The sequence below is a fragment of the Periplaneta americana genome, chromosome 5 (assembly GCF_040183065.1).
Source record: "Periplaneta americana isolate PAMFEO1 chromosome 5, P.americana_PAMFEO1_priV1, whole genome shotgun sequence".
NCBI lineage: Eukaryota > Metazoa > Arthropoda > Insecta > Blattodea > Blattidae > Periplaneta > Periplaneta americana.
This window is the reverse complement of record NC_091121.1, coordinates 19,973,931-19,994,462: the sequence shown is the minus strand read 5'-3', so window position 1 is coordinate 19,994,462 and position 20,532 is coordinate 19,973,931. Positions and strand designations below refer to the sequence as shown.

Sequence of the window (20,532 nt, the reverse complement as noted above, 5' to 3'; positions counted from 1 at the left end):
TTATATTTCCGACATTCTTTGTGAAATAAAAAACTGTTACTACTACTACTACTACTACTACTACTACTAATAATAATAATAATAATAACAATAGTAATAATAATAATTGTACACTTTTTAAATCAGCCTTATTGTTACTGAACTCAGTTTTATACAAAAAATGGGCTTTAAAAAGAAAATTGTATACAAAACAATCAATGTTACATTTATATTTTCTTCTTTCTGGTGCCTGGCTCAAATAACCAAACTTACTGGAATGTTTGGCCGTCTCCATGGGTCACGAATTCCTCGAACATGGTTGTGGCAATCGTCTCTCTCACTTCAAGGAAATCTGTAAAGTTTTGTCTTAAAAATGTGTAGAAAACGTGAAAAAAAAAAAAAAATGGGAAATTGGACAATTATATGCAGTATTAAATTATTATATACATTTTCGCCAAAACTGTTTAAAAGTGCACAATATGAAAAATAAAATTATTGGCCTTATTAGATTATTCTTAGTTCGAAATGCAAATGTGTGAGTACTTCTTAACCTTCCAGTACTCGCGCGCTTACATGAACGTTAGTGGTCGTGTGGATCACAATATTGTGATCCATATTCCAAGTTATTTTTTTAATATATAATTTAATTGTTTAACTTTTTCTGGTTAATTAATTATTAATGATTACACATAATAATAATAATAATAATAATAATAATAATAATAATAATAATAAAGCCGTAAATCCCCAGTGGGGCAAGGCCTCCTGCTTGGGCAGGGGTGGCTCAAGTCTTGACCATCAGAAGAGCCGACCTGATGGTCTATTTACATTCCTAGTTCTTTGTCCACAATTTCGATAGCACTGGTTGTTGCTCCCACTCAAAGTTGGTTGACTGCGTCCTTCCACCGTGTTCTTTGGCGTCCTATTCTGGTCCACAGTCCTCCTAGCTGCAACTGGAACTCGTCCCCCCATCTGGTCCTCGGTCGTCCACGGTTTCTCCAGCCAATTCTTGGATCCCACAGTGTCGCCGTGTGTGCCCATCTGGTAGGTTGCATTCGTATCACGTGTCCTCCCCAGCGCCATTTCATCCTTTTAGCGAGTGACACCACGTCCTTTACGCCGCTTCGTCGCCGTACTTCTTCGTTTCTGATTCTGTCTTTCAGGCTTATTCCGAGAATTTTCCTTTCCATTCTTCTTTGGCATCTTCCTAATATTAATGCCTGTTTCTTGGTGAGTGACCAGGATTGCGCCCCATATAGAAGTACAGGTGCAATGCAGCTGTTGAAGATCTGCCTCTTGTTCTGCAATTTCTGGCTCTTGTCCATTAGGATGAAGGACTATTACACATTAACAGAGTCTAATTATCTTGATTACACAAATTTTAACACTGTATCACTTTGGAATATGTATGATAAGACTTTCTTGTGTTAAATTCTAACGTACCTTGTTTACATGTTATACATATTCCAAAGAGTCTAATTATATTCATGTTTTCAAAATTCACAAAAAAATTGTTTGTCCAATTATATATTATAATAAATGCTGTAAAAACATAAATTTAAAGACTGAGAACATCTTTGCGAAGCACAGTCGTGATCCACGAACGCACCAACTTTATTACGAGCCAAGAAAACACTTGCCAATTACAGAGACTAGTTGAAAGAGTAGAGAAATATACGAATGAAAGGTATCAAGATGACAGATACAATAAGTGCTGCCATCTCGGATCACCAATCATAAATAAAGTACTGGATCACTATTATGATCCACGCGACCGCTGGAGGGTTAAATATGACGTATCAGTAAAAATAATACCTTCAAGCAAATCCTTGCCCTGCTGATTAGGACAAAAACAGAGTGTACAAGTGACGCATTCTGGTAAATTACACACCCGAACTCTAGAAACAAAACATTTTTGTTACTCCTGAGTGCATCACTGAGGCAAGGTCTTATTGGGCCGTATTCATAGACATTTTTAGCGCGGGCTTTCGGTGGATTATCAGCGTTTTTCGTATTCATAAACCAGTGTTAGCGATAGGATATGATTTGAATTCTGTACTATAGTCCCGTCGCTCTAATTTACTGCAGACAATCGCGTTGCAGGTCGGCTACATTTAAACCTGTGCGTCTTGTGATTCGCTGAGGAAGACGTTATTCATTTCTTAAGGCTCAATAAATACTTATTATAATCGCCCGCTATTTTGGCTCTTTCGTTGGCGTTCGCAGAAAGCACACGAAGACGGCAAATAATGCCGCTCAATTATTTGCTGAATTACAGTGCGTTTGATTTATTATCATAGGAACTACGACATGATAATGTTTAACGGTGTGGCAAATAGATTCCTCGTATGGTAGCTCGGCAACGAAAGAACAAAAATGGCGAACGATACTACCTACCTAGACTTTATAGAGCCTTCACTTCCTAAGACGTAAGCAAAGAGGAGGAGTCATGCCGGGAATAACAGCGTCGCGACTGTATTAACCAGTGGATAGCCGGGGCTAGCTTAGTACGCTCGTAGCGCGTGCTGCGAAATGTCTATGAATACCACCCATTGTGTCTTTTGAATAATAGTTCAAGGAAGCAATGATATCGCTCGCAACATAATAAAGGGACTAAATTTGTGTGTAACATGCACGAAAGAATGTGTCATCTTCGAAACACCCATTATTGTGATAATTTAGTTCTAGAGTAAATTCCTGGAAACATTTTCAGTAATCACCATCATTATCATCATCATCATCATCATCATCATCAGAATTCAATAATATATGTTTTATGTCACATTTTGTATTGTTAAGAATCAACCTAGTTATTTATTTCAACATTGTATACCATACAGTGTATTATTTTTTATACAAATACATTCTAAATATTTAATAATATATACTAATGCTTGAATTATTCTAAGATCACCTTTTGGTGTTTCACGTATCCCTAAAAAGTAATAAGACAGGAGCTAAAAACAAAGAATATAGTGCAGGAAATCAAGGAGTATAAAGAAGCATGGATGGATCATCTGCTACTGGTGAGTGACCTCAGAATACGTAAGTGGGCATTACAATACAGACCTGTCAACCGGAGAAAAGTGGGATGACCTGAGAAGTTCGGAAGGATGGAGCCTGAATAAGTCTCGGAACAGATCCTGGGGACCTAATCCTTCTTAGCAAGGAGAAGAAGAAGAACAGAATTATTAAATTTTGTGGTTTTATTATTATTGTATTGTATATATTTTATTATAACATTTTTTGTTTCTCCTCATGCAAAGGTTTGCGCATGCGCATAGCTCACTGCAAGTGATCTAACAAAACTTTATTACTTTCTGTTTATAAACGTGTGAACATCGACACAATAAATGCTGTAGTTTCTGAGATGTTTTTTTTCACTAGGTTTTTCTCGGACATTCTGTATATTGTGCAATGTGATTATAATTGGCGGAAATAACTTCATTTGTAATGCAGAAAAAAAAATAGAATTTTTAAATGTGGTTAATAAATCATTGAGAAAAATACATAACATTTTCTCTGCTTCAATTTTTGTATATGCAAACCCCCTTTACAGTCGTGATTTACGGGCTGTCTACATAGTTAGGATTTGGGTAGCTCTAATTGCCAAAAATGCAATTACATTTCAATTCATTCATTAATAGTGTTCTGTCCAAGGACAGGTCTGCAAACCTAGCATTCTCTAATCTTTCATATTTTCTGCCTTCCTCTTAGTCTCCTCATGTGATCCATGCACCTTAGTGTTGTCTATCATCTGATGTCTTCTTCTGCTCCGAACTTTTCTTCCAGTGCATTCTTCAGTAAGCAGTTTCTCTTAGCCAGTAACCCAATCAGTTTATTTTTCTCTTCCAGATCAGTTTCGATATTATTCTTTCTTTATCCACTCTTTCTAACACAGCTTCATTTCTTAGTTTGTCGGTTCATTTCACAAGCTCCATTCTTCTTCATATCCACATTTCAAATGCTTGTAGTCGTTTCTCTTCAATTCATCTTAATGTCCATATTTCTGCCCCATACAATGCCACACTCCACAGAAAGAACTTTACTAGCCTCTTCCTTAGTTCTTTTTCCAGAGGTCCGAAGAAGATGCTCCTTTTTATATTAAAACGTCTTTTTCCATAGCTATCATCCTTTTGACTTACTGGCAACAGCTCATGTTAGTACTTATAGTACACCCAAAGCATTTGAAGCTGTCCACTTGTTCCACTGCCTCATTTCGAATTCGCAAGTATACCTTCTTTAGTTTTCTTGCGATAACCATGGTCTTCATTTTGTTTGCATTTATCTTGATCCCATGCTGCTCACAGCATGACCCTTAGTATCGTCTTCTCTTCTGCTACCAACGCCATATCATCGACAAATTTGCACTTTATTCTTCTTCCTCCTGTCACCTCTCCCATGGTATTTCAATTATCTCTTCAAATAAAAGAGAAAAGACTTGAGGCTCAACAAACGATATTTCTAAGATCACCTATTGACGTTACACGTAGAAATGACATCCCTAATCTACAGTATACTAATAATAAATCTGTAGCCGAAATTTTTCTGGTAATTTTCGATTTTCCAAAAATAATTGGTCCTAACATATATAATTAACCACCCTGAAATCGAAAATAGCTTTTTTGAAATTTTTGTTTGTATGTCTGTCTGTCTGTCTGTATGTTTGCTACCTTTTCACGCGATAATGGCTGACGGATTTCGATGAAAATTGGAATATAAATTAAGTTCGTTGTAACTTAGATTTTAGGCTATATGACATTCAAAATTCATTATTTAAAAGGGGGGTTATAAGGGGGCCTGAATTAAATAAATGAAAATATCTCGCTTATTATTGTTTTTTGTGAAAAATGTTACATAACAAAAGTTTCTTTAAAAATAATTTGCGATAAGTTTTATTCCTTGAAACATTTTTATAGGACTGATATTTAATGAGATAAATGAGTTTTAAAATTAAAATAAGTGCCATCTAAGGCCGTGTAATGAATTAAAAAACAAATGACTTCGTCTATAAGGGGCCTTGGGCAGCAACAATCGAAAGCTATGAAAGATAGCCTACAGAGAATGTTTCTGTGTTTGTATGAAGTAATATCGGAAGGTAAATTAACCGATTTGTATAATTAATTATTATTTCGCCATTGGAAAGTGTAGTTTCTCTAGATGGACATAATGCTATAATGTTATTACAGTAACTTCTGATATAATATAATATAATATAATATAATATAATATGTAATATTATATAATATAATTTAAGTTATTTGAAGGGTTCAGAACCATAGTGGGCCAAGCGCCATTTACTGAACACGTAGAAAACAAGGGTTAAAATTAAGTTATTACCGTAATTCAATGGAAACATATAACAAGTAAAATAAAATATACACATTAAAAACTAAATGATGTCAATCTTCATTAAACTATGGTTGCATGTAATAAAAATTAAGAAACATGTTGAAGGAATTGTCATTGCACGAAATGAGTGTCTCTGGACCAAAATGATCGCATTTTAATTATTTGGATGCAATTTAAATTAAGTAACATATTAAAAGATTTATCCTTCTATCAAACACGAATGTTCCCTGGATCAAATGTCCTATTTTAATTATGTAATTACTTTATATTTATTTATAACGGGTGCAGCGGAGCGCACGGGTACGGCTAGTGAGGTAATAAGACAGAAGCTAAAATCAAACAATATAGTGGAGGAAATCAAGGAATATAAACAAGCATGGATGGATAATCTGCTACTGTTGAGGGACCTCAGAATACCTAAGTGAGCATTACAATATAGATCTGTCGGCCGGAGAAGTGTCGGAAGGATGAAGCCTGGGTGATTCTCGGAACAGATCCTTGCGACGATTGATGATAATTGTGGAAAATAAAATTATTTTGTAACTGGAGTATTCGGTATAAATATTCCTTTCCACTATCAAAATAATATTAAAATAATGTTCATTGCATTGTGGTAAAAGTGTGGTATGGTCAAGAAAAGGATATCGACTGCACTGTTGCTAATATTTTATTATAGCGAAAGCTTGGGAACCATTATTATAAATCAACTTTCATCTATATTTTAAAATTGTGAAAATGTTAAATATTATTTCTTATTCTTGTATGTTGTTCGTATTTTAAGAATAACAAATATGTTTTCATACATTTGCCATTGACTGCATAGCACAATGTTGCGATCTCTTGCGGAATTTTTTATAACTATTACGATCCGTAGCTACTGAGTTTAATTTCCCAGCTTCATTGTTTAATGCATATTTATAAATCTCGCAAGCAATTTGCAAACACGCAGGCGTCTGATGTGTAGGTTACAACTGTTGTCAGAAAGATTTTGTTTATGTGATTCTTGTTATTTCTTGTGAGCTTTGGTGACTTTAGTTTCAATTGCAGGATATTGAAGGTAAGTTTATAGAGTTGATTTGTTATTTCAAGGTTTTATTGTTAATTAAATTGATTAATTAAAATAATTAATTAAAGACTATATCAACGAGAAACAGTTTGGATATCAGCCCCAGATAGGCAACCATTCCTCGGAAATAACTCCGTTCCTGAAATTAATCTTGGACACACTCCCAGATTAAGAATAATGATTGCACGTTTTCTTCATAATTACAAATTTAAAGGTCATATTGTTTCAGAAAAGTGTTATGAAGTATAATTCAATAATAGTTTATATTTTCAGTCAAAACACTTATCAGTATGTGAAGTCAGAAAATAATTCTGTTACATCATATTATAATTTAAAGGTCACAAATATTTTCGACTGCAATGTAACGCCGGGTGAAACAGGCCTTCACTGTCTGGACTCTATCAACTGTACATCTTACAAATATGCCTTTCACCGCGGTGAAACAGACTGCGAACTCCCTCCACCCTACAACACATTAATTAATACTGCAGAACTCATCATGTTTATAACATTTATATTTTAATTTTAACCTTTTGACATATAGTGTAAGTTAATTACTTGACTGCACAAGTTTTTAACATTAGGCCATAGATGCCAATAGTTTCATATACACGCAAATGAGAGATTTCAGTTATCTATGTAAATAAGTGTTTTATTTTGTATGTGAACCATTTAACTCAGAGTCATGACAACTATATATTTGTAAAATGCCTGCATGTGCATTCAACTACTAGATCAAAATGTACCTGATTAGTCCCTCACCTAATTTCAAAATTGTTTGCTTAAGGATTCACCTGAAGGTGACTTTTTATATAAGTCGAAAATATTTGTGACCTTTAAATTATAATATGATGTAACAGAATTATTTTCTGACTTCACATACTGATAAGTGTTTTGACTGAAAATATAAACTATTATTGAATTATACTTCATAATTACAGTTTACGTGGGTTTCTTTCTTAAATGTAATTTACGTGCAAACTTTTTTCAAATTCTTTAAAATAATTCGATTTGCCAAAGTCAGCTTTTCAACTTTTTCCAACATGAAATACACTAAAGGTGTAGCCTAATTTAAAATCCTGCGACACACTCGTGTAATCTAAACGAGTGGTCCCCAACCAGGAGGGTTTTAGGAGGGAATGAGGACTTTAAAATATAAATGAATAAGATAAATATTTATTTATAATAAATAAAGTAAAACATTTTCAATTTTATGTGCATTATTTTTTAGTAAAAACAGAAGAGAATAATTATAATGTGATGAATGGTGAAAGGGCAAAAAGGTTGAGAAGCCCGAAACAAAATACATTCGAGGGTAAGTGAAGATATTAACGCTATCAGTTAAAAAAATGTGTTACAATTGACTAGAAATGCGAAAGCACGTTTGAAAGTTATAATTGTGACAAGGTTTTACAACGATACAAGTAAATAAAAGTATGACGCATATTGCCTCTATTATCTGCAGTGAAGCTAATAACACCGCTTATTTTTTTTAGAACAAAGAAACATGTTTATAGGCAGAAATCACAAATGTAAGTAAGATTACTTTATAACATTAATAAGATTAGGGACAACAAAAAAGAATCAATACTCATTACCATACAACTTAACAAATTAAATCAAGGTCACTGTTATTGAGTGGTGCATAACCGTCTTCACATAGTGAACAGAGTCCAGTTTTCTTTGTGCTACTCATGTCGCACGTTTCGTGGTACTCAAGTCCGGTCGATTATTCTTACGTTAGAGACCGCTGTTATTAATTATCATAATATACTATTATAAATTTTAAAACATCACCAACACTAAACTTCAGAACACAAAGGCTATAAACGAATTTCTCATAACATTTCACCTTTCACTATAGGCCTAGGTCTCTAATATTATTTTTATTTAAATAGTATTTAATCTTAGGCAGTCTTTTATGGCTCATATGGTGCACAAGGTTCCCAGATTTTGTTTCATTAAAGCGATTCGATATGAGCGCCATGTGTGACGCGACAAAATATCGATGCGATATTCCAACTCCTGTCAGACTCTGAATAACATGTCGGGTATCACCGTGGCTGCGGCTTCTTCAATACTCATTCGTAGATACTGCAGGTCTCGTGGTAGAGGTAGCACGTAGACTTTGTCCTTTATATAACCCCAGAAGAAATAATCGCAAGAGGTTAAATCAGGAGATCGCGGCGGCCATAAGCGTTGTCCATGTCTTCTACTCGTCCTATCCAACGTTGGGGAAGTGTGAGATTGAGATAGGCATGAACTTCACATTGATAGTGGGGAGGTGCGCTATCCTGCTCGTACAGGTAATTATTGGAATCTTTATTCAGTTGAAGCATTAACCACGATTGCAGTATGTCGAGGTAGGTTATATCAGTGACCGTAGACTCCATAAAAAAAGGGCCGTACAGTTTATATCGTGACATGTGTAGCACCTTCCACACTGTCTGGTGCGGTATTTCCAGCTCACGAGAGGCTCTCCACAAGGACTTCTGAGGGTTACGTTGAAAACACTTCCGTACATGCTCAGCATAACACATTCATTAGATGTCCGGTCTTTTTCTGTGAGCACAAACAACCAGTCGTGACAAGTTTATGATGCCACTTCTTTATCACCTTCCTGTTGGGTGCCTCCTTACCATATCTCGTCCAAAAAGAGCGTTGCACTTGTGTAGCACAATCATTTTTATCGAAATGAAAGACGCAATATTATTTTTCTGCACCACTAATAGAGAAACTGTAATTAAATCAATAATAATAATAATAATAATAATAATAATAATAATAATAATAATAATTTATTTAACTTGGCAGAGTTAAGGCCATACGGCCTTCTCTAACACTCAACCAGGAGTAAAACTGCGTTACAAAAAACACTACATATTTACAAAGTACACTACAATTTTACACACAAAACTGAATAAGATAATAATAATAAAATGTAAACAACAAGTAAGAAGAAATCAGACATAATATATAACATACAGAAAGAAAAAAAAAAACATACTAAAATGTGAACAGCAGGTCAAAATAAATGAGACATACAAAGTATAAAGTATAAAAAAATAAGACAATTATTAATAATAATAGTAATAATAATAATAATAATAATAATAATAATAATAATAATAATAATAAATAAGAATAGTAATAATAATAATAATAATAATAATAATGATAATAATAATACTAATAGTAATAATAAAATAGTGCAGTACAAAGCATACAATGAATACAATATTTTTAAGTACACACAGTAAGGAAAATTATGATTATATATAGCTCAACTTATCACATTATAGATATACCATTATCGGAAAATATGAAAACAAAAATATAAAATAAGTTAAATATCACTAGAACATAAAAAAAATGTGAATAGTGGAAACATGCAATACAACACTTGTCATAATAGTAAGTTAGTTTGGCAACTCGTCATAAGATAATTTACTAACTTGGATTTGAAAGATTTCGATGTTCGGTAACCCTTGACTTCAGGCGGCAGAGAGTTCCAGTGACGAGAGGTAGCAACAGTGAAAGATGAGGAATACAGAGATGATGTGTGAAGTGGAATTTCTAGCGTGTTATCGCGTTGTGATCGAGTATTAATATTATGATAGCGAGAGAGAGTATGAAAACGAGCGAATAAATAATAGGGGGCTCAAGTGTGCATAATTCGATATAAGAGAGGAAGTGAGTGCAGATTTCTCCTCTCATGTAACCTAAGCCATGATAACTTCTCGAAAGAAGGTGAGATATGATCGTAATATCGAACATTACAAATGAAGCGGACGCACGCGTTATGAACACGCTGTAGTTTCTGAGCGGAATCAATCCTGAGATCACTGAATAAAACGTCGCAATAATCGAAGTGAGGTAGAATGAGTGTCTGTACCAGCGTCTGTTTTAATTTAGATGGATAATGATGCAATCTTTTTAGTGAATGGAGAATAGAGAATGTCTTCTAACATTTATAACTAGGCGTTAAAGCATAGGATGAAAATAAATGGTTCTAAAAGTGAATCTATAACATTTTGTAAAACCCGAGAGGAAACTAGTCTTAATTACGAATTCAGTGGTGTTGTAATTCGGCAAGAACAATGTTGTAAATACCTAGGAGTGTATTTAAACTCCAAACTTTCTTGGGGAGAGCATGTTGATAATGTTACAGGCAAAGCATGGAGGGCACTTCACTTTATTATGAGAATCTTGAGAAAGGCTAGCCCCAAATCGAGGGAAATAGCATATCTAACGTTAGTGCGACCGTTAATGGAATACGGAACTACGTGTTGGGATCCCTATAGAATATATCAGATAAATTGCTTAGAAAGAATCCAGTATAGGGCAGCTAAATTTGTTAAAGGTAAAAGAGAAGATGGGAACGATACGATAAAAGAACTTAAATGGGAAACAGACGTAGGAAAACTAGAATAACATCATTGTATAGAGCACATCTAGGTCAGAAAGCATGGGTAGACATAACGGCTCGGTTAGAAAAGCCAACGTACTATGGTAGGAACGATCATGATTTTAAAATCAAATGTAGGAAACAGAAAACGGATGTAGGTAAATTCTCATTTTTAAATAGAACTATAAATGATTGGAATGACCTACCTGCAGCGGTCTTTGAGGGCTGTCCTTCCTTAAGGAGATTCAAGAAAAATTAAAAAAGTTGTGTATAAAGTGCAAATTAAAATTAAGGTGTCATTCAACATTTAATTTTTTAAGGTGACATGTATTTATCTAGCCTGACGAGTTTACTTCCTTGGTTTGAATTGTAAATTATTTAAAAATAGCGTGTAAGAGGGCCTTAGACTAGAAATGTTTAGTTTAAATGTAGTTCTGTTTATAAGGATGCAATTATTTGACTTATTTGAACTGTTGTATCAGTGAAGCGAGGTGAGTCAGTGAAGTTATGGTTTTACAGTGCAGTGAACAGTTCCGATCAGTGATAATTTATAGCGTCAATGAAATGTGTTCTATAGTGTAAGTGAAATGTGTTACAGAGTGTCAGTGAAATGTGTGCTAAAGTGTCAGTGAAGTGCGTCATAGTGCCACTACAGGGAATGAGATGAGAGTAAAGTGAAAGACTATTGAAACTTATGTAGGACCTATACATAATTATGTAGGTTGTGTTGTAAAATTAGGTATTTTATTTTATGTTTTATTATTATTGTGTTAAATTGTATTGTGTATAAAATTGTATATGTGTTGTAAATTGTATTATGTATTGTACATTTTATTGTGTATTGCTTATCATTTTATTGTGTATTGTTAATATTGTATATACCACTGCCACCCAGTGCTTGCCCACTTGCAGTGTAAATAAATACATACATACATACATACATACATGTATATTTAATATGCGTATCCCAATCAAAATAAAACCGGATGGACTATTCTTGCACATGTCACCTGATTTATCATAAATTGTCCGCCAGGCTATGCACTATAAATTACTGCAAGTGGGACTTAACTTTAGAGACAGACATGGTGTATTTCAAATGTACTTACTTTATACAGAATAGAATCTTCACGTCACTCGCCGATCTGCTCAAGCGCGCACTTCTTCACTTTAATGTTGTTAAACTCACACTAAAGACAGAAATCCGTTTCATTGTTGGTTCCAGATGTTGAAGAAAAGTTACTCTAAACACCACACTTCTCTGAATACAGATTTTCACGTAAATAATTGAAGGGTACCCGGGAAAAACGAACAATGTCACATTTCCATTAAGGATGAGATGATGATATATTTCAGTATATTGCTGCTAAATTTATTGATATTTCTATTTGAAATGAAGGAAATGAGAGTGTATCCGTGATTTAAATTCTCCTTTACCACTTTTGGTAAAAAAAACACACTAAAGTTTGTAGCAATATAGTGAATTAGATAATGGTATCACCCTTAACAGTATTGTGACATTGTTCGTTTTTCCCGTGTACCCTTCAATTGTGACATAATATTATATGGCCATTGGTTATTAAAGAAGAAAAATTCGCTCTGGCCCCGGGGTTCGAACCCGAGTCCTCGGTTCTACGCACCGAGCGCTCTAACCACTGAGCTACGCCGAGGTTCAATCCACAGCACCGGGTCGAATCTTTCTCCTTTTCCCTATGACCTTACTCCATGTTCGACATACATGTTGACATATTAAGTCAACTGTTATCATACAAGGAGTGCACTCATTTCAGTGACTTGGTGGCCGGGATTCCACTATTGGCGAATAATCTACGTAAAGATTAATTTTTGGTCCTACAGAATTATCTGTTATGATTACCATTGGTTATTAATGGAGAAAAATTCTCTCCGGTGCCGGGGATCGAATCCGGGTCTTCAGTTCTATGCACCAAGCGCTCTAACTACTGAGCTACACCGAGGCTCAATCCACAGCACCAAACCGGTTAGAGCACTCGGTGCGTAGAACCGAAGACCCGGGTTTCGTTCCCCAGCACCGGAGAGAATTTTCCTCCATTAACAACCAATGGTAACCATAACAGATAATTCTGTAGGACCAAAAATGGATCTTAGATGGCGTTATAACCTGTATGGCGTTAATACCGTCACTTACCCTATTCATAAATAAAACTAACATATTTTTTATACTTTTATTTGAAGTTTATGATAGAAATGTAAAATTTAATGACAGAAAATTATTACAATGAAATATCAATGTGATAATTATGATATTATACATGTTTTCTTAATTTGTTATTTACGAAATATGAAAACATACAATATTATTACATGTTTTTTCCGAGGTATTTAATGTACGGTATATTTGTTTCGTAAAGACCAGTACTTAAAATACGATTTATATAGCACCCTTGAAGAGTCCGCCATAATAAAATTATTTTGTATGTGGTACAACTATATATAGCTACGGGATCTTCAAGCCTCAGCCCAGAGTTCACTGTTGAATTGAAGGGATTTAAAGAATTTATTTTCCTCCCATTCTAAATTATGTTTTAGGTTAAAAATAATGTATTTTCTATCAATTACAGCGACCTGAGAAGAACTGACTTTATATTTCAAGATGGTGGAATTTCAAAGACGAGGCATACCCCACGATTTTAAACTCAAGACTTCAGGGAACACAAATATTCTATCAGATGCAAACTTCATACGCCTCGCAGGTGAAAAAAAACAAAATGACATCAGTATCAAGTTTGCACGATATAAAAGCAGTTTTACGGAGAAAAAGCAAACAAGCAGTAGGCCTATCCTTGCAAATGTAACACAACATAAACCACGTTTGAGTGGAATAGTCCACAATATAAGCAGAATATCTCAGAAAGGAGATGATAAAATCAATCTAAATGATAGAAAAAAGGGAAATTATGACATTAATATTGAACATGACAAAGACATAGGAAGGAAGCAAGTGAAAAGCATTGTTGGTACCAATTTTACAAGTGAGTTGGCTGTGAGAAAACAAGATCAAAAGAATTCCACCAATCGTGTGCGTCGGAAGAACAGTTCTACGGAAAAGAAGCAGATAGAGATTAAAAAAGACACAGACGGATTCAGTTCAGACTGGAAAAAAGAGAAAATCTACACGATCTTTGCCCGACAGAAGGTCAGTTTAAATGGAAAAAAAGAAGATAGAAACATCGATACAGATCCTGGCCGACAAAAGAGTCAAGAATTTCCCCGATGGAAGGGTAATTCAGGTGGGGAAAAGAAAGATAAAAAGGTCGACACAGATCCTGATGGACAAAAGAACAAATATTTTTCCCACCAGAAGAGCAGTTTGCGTGGGGAAAAACAAGAAAAAAATATCGAGACAAACTTTGCTCACAGCAACCGACGTTTAAGGCGAGATGATGGATTTGATGCGTATAAGGCATACCTCAGCTATCTGAGCAGACGTGGACACAGCAGTTTGTCCATATTACGCCAGAGGAGTGACATACAAGCATGCGACTCTACGGGATCGACTTCCAAAGCCTTGGCCAGGAAGTTAACATTGAAGTCTCTTTTCGATATCAAGACTAGAACTTGGGTACCGGTAAGACTATTCTCTATTTGGTTAAAAAAATTTAAATGAAAGTTACTTACAGCTGCAATTTTTTTAATCTCCAAATTTCTAATCAGCACCATGCTAAACCCATTCGTTCTTCCCTAGAGTTTACTCTTATTTATTCTTCTTGTTCCCAATTTTTTTAATTTCTCTGTAGTCACTTAATGACTGTAATCTGCTTAAATTACTAAACATTTCATATCTATCTCATTCCTCCTCCCATTTATAATTTTACGTACCAGTAGGCCTACCATAGTCTACTAAATTTATATTCATGTGCTGTATATATGCCATTAAACTCAAAACTAAAAGAAATAGCAAAGCAGATATCACAGGATGACTATTAAAAATAAAACAAAATCGGTTTAAACGTCCATCTACACAGTTCAACTTTCTTTCAACATTAAGCATTCAAGCGATGCATGCAAGAGTGAACGAAATGCATTCATTTGTGCATGCTTTTTTCCACTAAAATTGAGAGCGCATGTATGAAAGCCACCCCTCGCCGGTGGGCATCTTGTGCGTATTTCGTTCAACAGTAGCATGTAGCGAACATCTGATTGTTTTAGGTGGCCGTGAATAAACTGAAAATTCTTTTGCTTGGTGATGGTGGACCTTTTAAGCTGAAAATGGCGGCAAATACGATTAGCTTTATTGAAGATTATCCCAAAGGCCTATGACTTTGTTTTATCTAAAGTGTTTTGTTTGTTTTGTATTGTATGGCAGGCATTTCATATGAACACGTATCGTCTCACATCACAACGTCCATTCAATACAGAACTTGTGGGAAAAATTCTAGCGCAAACTCTAAACTCAAACTTGGATGGAGTCGAGTATGATGAGATTGAAAGTCCTAACACTGCCCACCAGATGTGCGACATCATTTATAATTCCGTCAGAGAATTCAAATTTGACAGGTACAGTAGGCATCAAGCTATGGACTGATGATTTCAAGCACATATATATTATACTGAGTCTAAGTGAGCGTTGATGTGTTATATACTGGTAGGCTAATGGTAAGATATCCATGCTACTGCCTTTGTTTGCTTCTGTGAATGTTTGGCACAATTCCGTCATGGATACAATTAGCAGTATGATCTGTGTCGTTATTTTGCTGAAAATATGCCGTGAAACAATCCGCATGTTAATTCATCACACAACATTAGACTTCACTTGTATAATGTATTGGATGTTAGAAAGCATTAGTAATGGGGAAATTGATTCCAGATCGATTTTCTTTCCTGATGAAAATTTATTTCATCTTTACGGCCAAGTAGCATCACGTAATAACAGATATTGGTCAGCAGACAAGCCAAGAATAGGAATGGAGTTCCACTATATGATGAAAAAAAATAGGGATATGATATGCTGCTAGTGTCCATAGAGTTTTGAACAATTTTTTTAAGAAACAGTCAACAGTGTGAGGTACATAAGTCACCTGTTTTTAGAACCTTTGTATAATAACTTTACACATTTACAAGAAGAATGGTGCCATCACCAAGGTTCAGTTCTAGAACGGTAGGCTTAACTTTTATATAAGTCAGGGGTCCTGGATTCAAATTCTGCTCTGCACTGAATTTATAACTTATGTTGAGCAAGCCAATGGTCAGGCAACACAGAGATTTCTTATGGGTACTCTGGTTCATATGTCCCGCGCTGTGGCATCGTGGTCTAAGGCATCATGCCTAGGACTCGTGTTACGGAATGCGCGCTGGTTCGAGTCCTCATGGGGGAAGAAATTTTCTCATGAAATTTCGGCCAGTGTATGGGACCAGTGCCCACCCAGCATCGTGATGCACTTGGAGAGCTACGATAGGTAGAGAAATCCGGTTCCGAATGCCAGCTATAATGGCTGGGGGATCATCGTGCTAACCACACGATACCTCCAGTCTGGTTGGATGATCGTCCACCTCTGCTTCGGCATGTGGGCGTGAGGCCAGCAGCCAGCTGGTCGGTCTAGGATCTTCACGGGCTGTAGCGCCACGGATTACGTATTTACTCTGGTTCATATTTGATCTGAACTTCATTTTCTCTTGGATTAAGATAACATTTACTGTACTCATATTGATTCTAGTTATGTTATAAACTATAGAGTAAGTCCATGTATACATTTGTTTTATTTTTCTATTGCCGATCTTTTAATTCTGTCAACAATTAGCATGAAAAAACAAACATGAAAGATAATGTCTAAAATGCTGTTTTTAGTTGGTTATTTTACGACGCTTTATCAACTACTCTGCTTATGTAGCGTCTGAATGAGATGAAGGTGATTATCAGTCAATTAGTCCACTGCAAAAATATTCATCATCATTAATGCCCAGTATCAAAAATGTCCCCAGTTATCAAATGTACAGTATAAAATATGTCCACAGTCATTTGATGGCCATTATCTGAAATGTGCAGTCAGTAAAAGGATACCGGTATTATCAGCTTAAAAATAAATAGTCTATAAATTCATCATTTTTTTCTCTGGCCTCCCAGTATCTGTCCACAAGACTGCTAACTGAGAGTGATGAGCAAATTTTGATGTGATCAGCATACATGACGTCTTTGCATTTTTTTTTTTTTTTTTTTTTTTTTTTTTTTTTTTTTTTTTTTTTTTTTTTTTCCCATGGTAAGGTTAAAGACATTTCGACCCACCCAAGTACTAACGTTGTAGCTCAATTTTTTATGGTTTTGAGTTATCCTAGTTAATATGGTCTTAAATTGTTTCTTTTTCTTCCAGTACTATCATTGTAACTCTAAACCTCCCCAATTGTATGTAAAATCTTATTGTTAATCTACATATCTGTATACACTAATTTACACGATCATTTTAAAACTTCATTTTCATATCCTGAAAAATATAAGAAAGTGAGTTACAATGTTAATACTTTTGAGGGTCGATTTGTCAACTACTTCTACATGAAATTAATAATAATAATAATAATAATAATAATAATAATACAGAAAATTTAAAATACCGATAATATAAATTGTAAACAACTTGAATGATGACACCCCCCCTTCACAAATTAATATAGTCCAGATCACATTTGAAACCCTAAATAATTTGACAAGTAAACTTCCACGAGTATAATTACTTGTTTCTCTGCTGCAATATGTTGTTGTTGTTGTTATCTAATGCCGGGCTTTGGCAACGAAGCCATTAGCGTTCTTGCTCTCCAATATTTCTCTGTGGTGGATCCATCAGGTAGAACTTCACAAGTTATGAGATGATCTTCAAGGTGATCTGCTGCAATATTAATTTCATTGTAAGACATGGCATCTTGGTCTAAAGCATTATCCCTGGACTCTCATTATGGAATGAATGCTAGTTTCATTCCTCATGGGGGAAGAAATTTTCTCATGAAATTTCGACCAGTGTATGGGACCAGTGCCCACCCAGCATCATGATGAATTTGGGTAGCTACACTAAGTTGCTAAATCCGGTTTCGAAAAACAGCTATAATGACTGAGATCATTGTGGTGACTACACGTTATCTCCATACTTGTTGGATCAATCAATCTTCTTAATGTATTCAGCTGTTTGCTGATAACATAAAGTCCACTATAGTCCATTGTAGTCTATTCAGTTGTTGTTTTTCACGAGAAATGAGGGGTATTTTGATCAGTGTTCAATATAGATGCCTGTTGCTAGTAGCCAGAGTTGGGGTGTAGTCAATATATACTGCAGGGCTGTGTCTTCTGCAACTGGTACTGATGATTTTAATTTACTTCTTTTGTGGTTTATGGATGGATAGTATAGAAGAATGTGTTCCAGATCTTCATCATGATTATTACACCACAAACAAGTATGATTATCAGAAATCTGGTGTAGGTACAATTGAGTGACAATGTGACCTGTTCTGGCTCTTGTTAAAAATGTTTGAACATGCCTGGGCAAGTTTTTGTACATTTCCAGGTCATTTGGTTTCTTTTGTACAGACTGTAAAATTTTTCCTTTGTCAGAAGAGAGCCAATTGTTGATCCATAGGTTTGTAAAATGAGACTTTACTGAAGCAAAAGCACTGGATAGAGATATCACTTGAAGAGATCTTGGTTGCAAATATGTTGCCTGTTTTGCAATATTATCGACTTTCTCGTTTCCAGGTATACCACAATGACTAGGTATCCATTGAAATGTTATTTCCTTTTGGAGTTCTTTTGGTTTACTTATATGTTTCTGAATTGGAATAATTCTATGTGCATATACATAGGTTTGGTACATATTTAATTATATTAAATATAGCCCCCTTGGAGTCGGTAAGTATGCAAATAGATTTTTCAGAAATTTGAGTAACACACTGAAGAGCAGCATCAATAGCTAGCAATTCAGTGTCAAGACTGGAGGAGGATGAATATGGTATGAAATAACTTTCTTGATATTTTGGAATATAATACCCTGCTCCTGATGTCCCAATATCGATCATTCACCTCTGCTGAGGACGTGGTCGTGGGACCAGCAGCTGGGTGGTCGACCTTGGTCCTTCTGAGGGGTTCCACCAAGGACCTCTAAGTATTCTTGGTCGGTGAAAGGACAGTCCTGAGTCTCTACTTTTTTTAACCACAGCAGATTCTTGAGCAATGCAATCATATTGGGTTATCTGTACTATCTAGTGCTATCTCTCATGGGAGGAAAGGTTGAGCTGTGTATTCCGATGAGTGATTTATATCTCTTAAGATATCTTTGAGACAGTCTCAGGTGATTCCTGAATATCACCAAATCGAAAGACTAACCTCAAATAGAGGTATCATTGCAGCCTCACATTGCGAACTGTCCACCCCTTTTAGATTTTATAATAACAATAATGGTTTATTTTAATTGGCAGAGTTAAGGCCATTCGGCCTTCTCTTCCACTCAACCAGTATGATAGAAAATTACTACAATGCTATGAATATAACATAACTAATACAATACAATTCAAAGCAATACAATACTACAATACAAGACAATATAATACATAATTAATATAATACAATGACAATTCTTTTCATCTTCACAACACCAATAAAATAATTATGTAATAATAATAATAATAATAATAATAATAATAATAATAATAGCAATAGTAATGATAGTCATACCTAAATTAAATTAAATTATTAAACTCGATCGCAATTGTAACTTCAATTTGACTGCACCCGTAAGAAATCGTTTAGCCTTTTCTTGAAAGTGGTTATTTTCTGACAGTCCCTAATCTTCTGAGGTAGAGAATTCCATTCACAGGGGACTGAGACAGTAAAAGAGGATGAATAGTGGGATGTTCTATGGGCAGGAATTGCTAGGATTTGGCTCTCATGTGATTCATTAAAGAGAAAGCTCGAAATTTTTACTCGTCTTCTATTTTTGTTGTAGGTACAAACTCATAGCAATAGTTCGAATTTGTCAGAAGCTGAGTCAGACTGTGCGTATGATTACTGGTTTTCTATGGGATGCTGAGCAAGACAATTATTCGCTTGCAACATTTGAGAACAATTCTCTGAACGCCGTTGCTATAGTGTACGGAGTGTACAAGGACTAGGTGAGCCAGGATGAGTAACAATATGAATGAGCATACATTACATATTCATTATGAGGTCTCGCCCACCTCATTGAATATTACACGACTACAAGTAGCCAATGTGTATTATTACTATTTAATACGAGAAAAATTCGTACCGGCACCAGGAATCGAACCCAGGACCTCTCAGCTCAGTTGGAAAGAGCGCTCAGCGCGCAGAGCTGAGAGGTCCTGGGTTCGATTTCTGGTGCCGGTACGAATTTTTCTCGTATTAAACAGTAATAATACACATTGGCTACTTCAGAGTAGTCGTGTAATATTCAGTGAGGTGGGCGAGACCTCATAATGAATATGTAATGTATTAACTGTTAGCAGTTTTCACAAACTGAAGTTGAATATGGCCATAAAGTCATTTAAATATGCGCTCCTGCATATCTGACGTGTATCGTCTCAAATGCAGGTAGTAAGGCTGTAAAAAGCATTATGAGAGAGGTTCGGCCGGCACCGTGGATCGTGTCCCGGCATAGCTCAGTTGGAAAGAGCGCTCAGCTTGCAGAGCTGAGAGGTCCTGGGTTCGATACCCGGTGTCGGTACGAATTTTTCTCGTATTAAATAGTAATAATGA

The 20,532-nt window shown here is 35.3% G+C and overlaps 1 protein-coding gene and 1 non-coding gene across 2 annotated transcripts in view; both read left to right on the top strand.

Moving 5' to 3' along the window:
- The first annotated feature begins 5,944 nt into the window (after nt 1-5,944).
- Nucleotides 5,945-20,532, top strand: part of LOC138699517 (uncharacterized) — a 14,940-nt gene continuing 352 nt past the window's right edge. The window contains exons 1-4 of the mRNA XM_069825466.1: nt 5,945-6,388; nt 13,406-14,412; nt 15,151-15,341; nt 19,763-19,928. Coding sequence (XP_069681567.1) covers nt 13,438-14,412; nt 15,151-15,341; nt 19,763-19,928 — 1,332 coding nt within the window. The 5' untranslated portion in view covers nt 5,945-6,388; nt 13,406-13,437. The remainder of the gene's footprint in view (nt 6,389-13,405; nt 14,413-15,150; nt 15,342-19,762; nt 19,929-20,532) is intronic.
- Nucleotides 20,425-20,500, top strand: TRNAC-GCA (transfer RNA cysteine (anticodon GCA)). Its single transcript has one exon. It is a non-coding gene; the product is annotated as a tRNA-Cys (tRNA).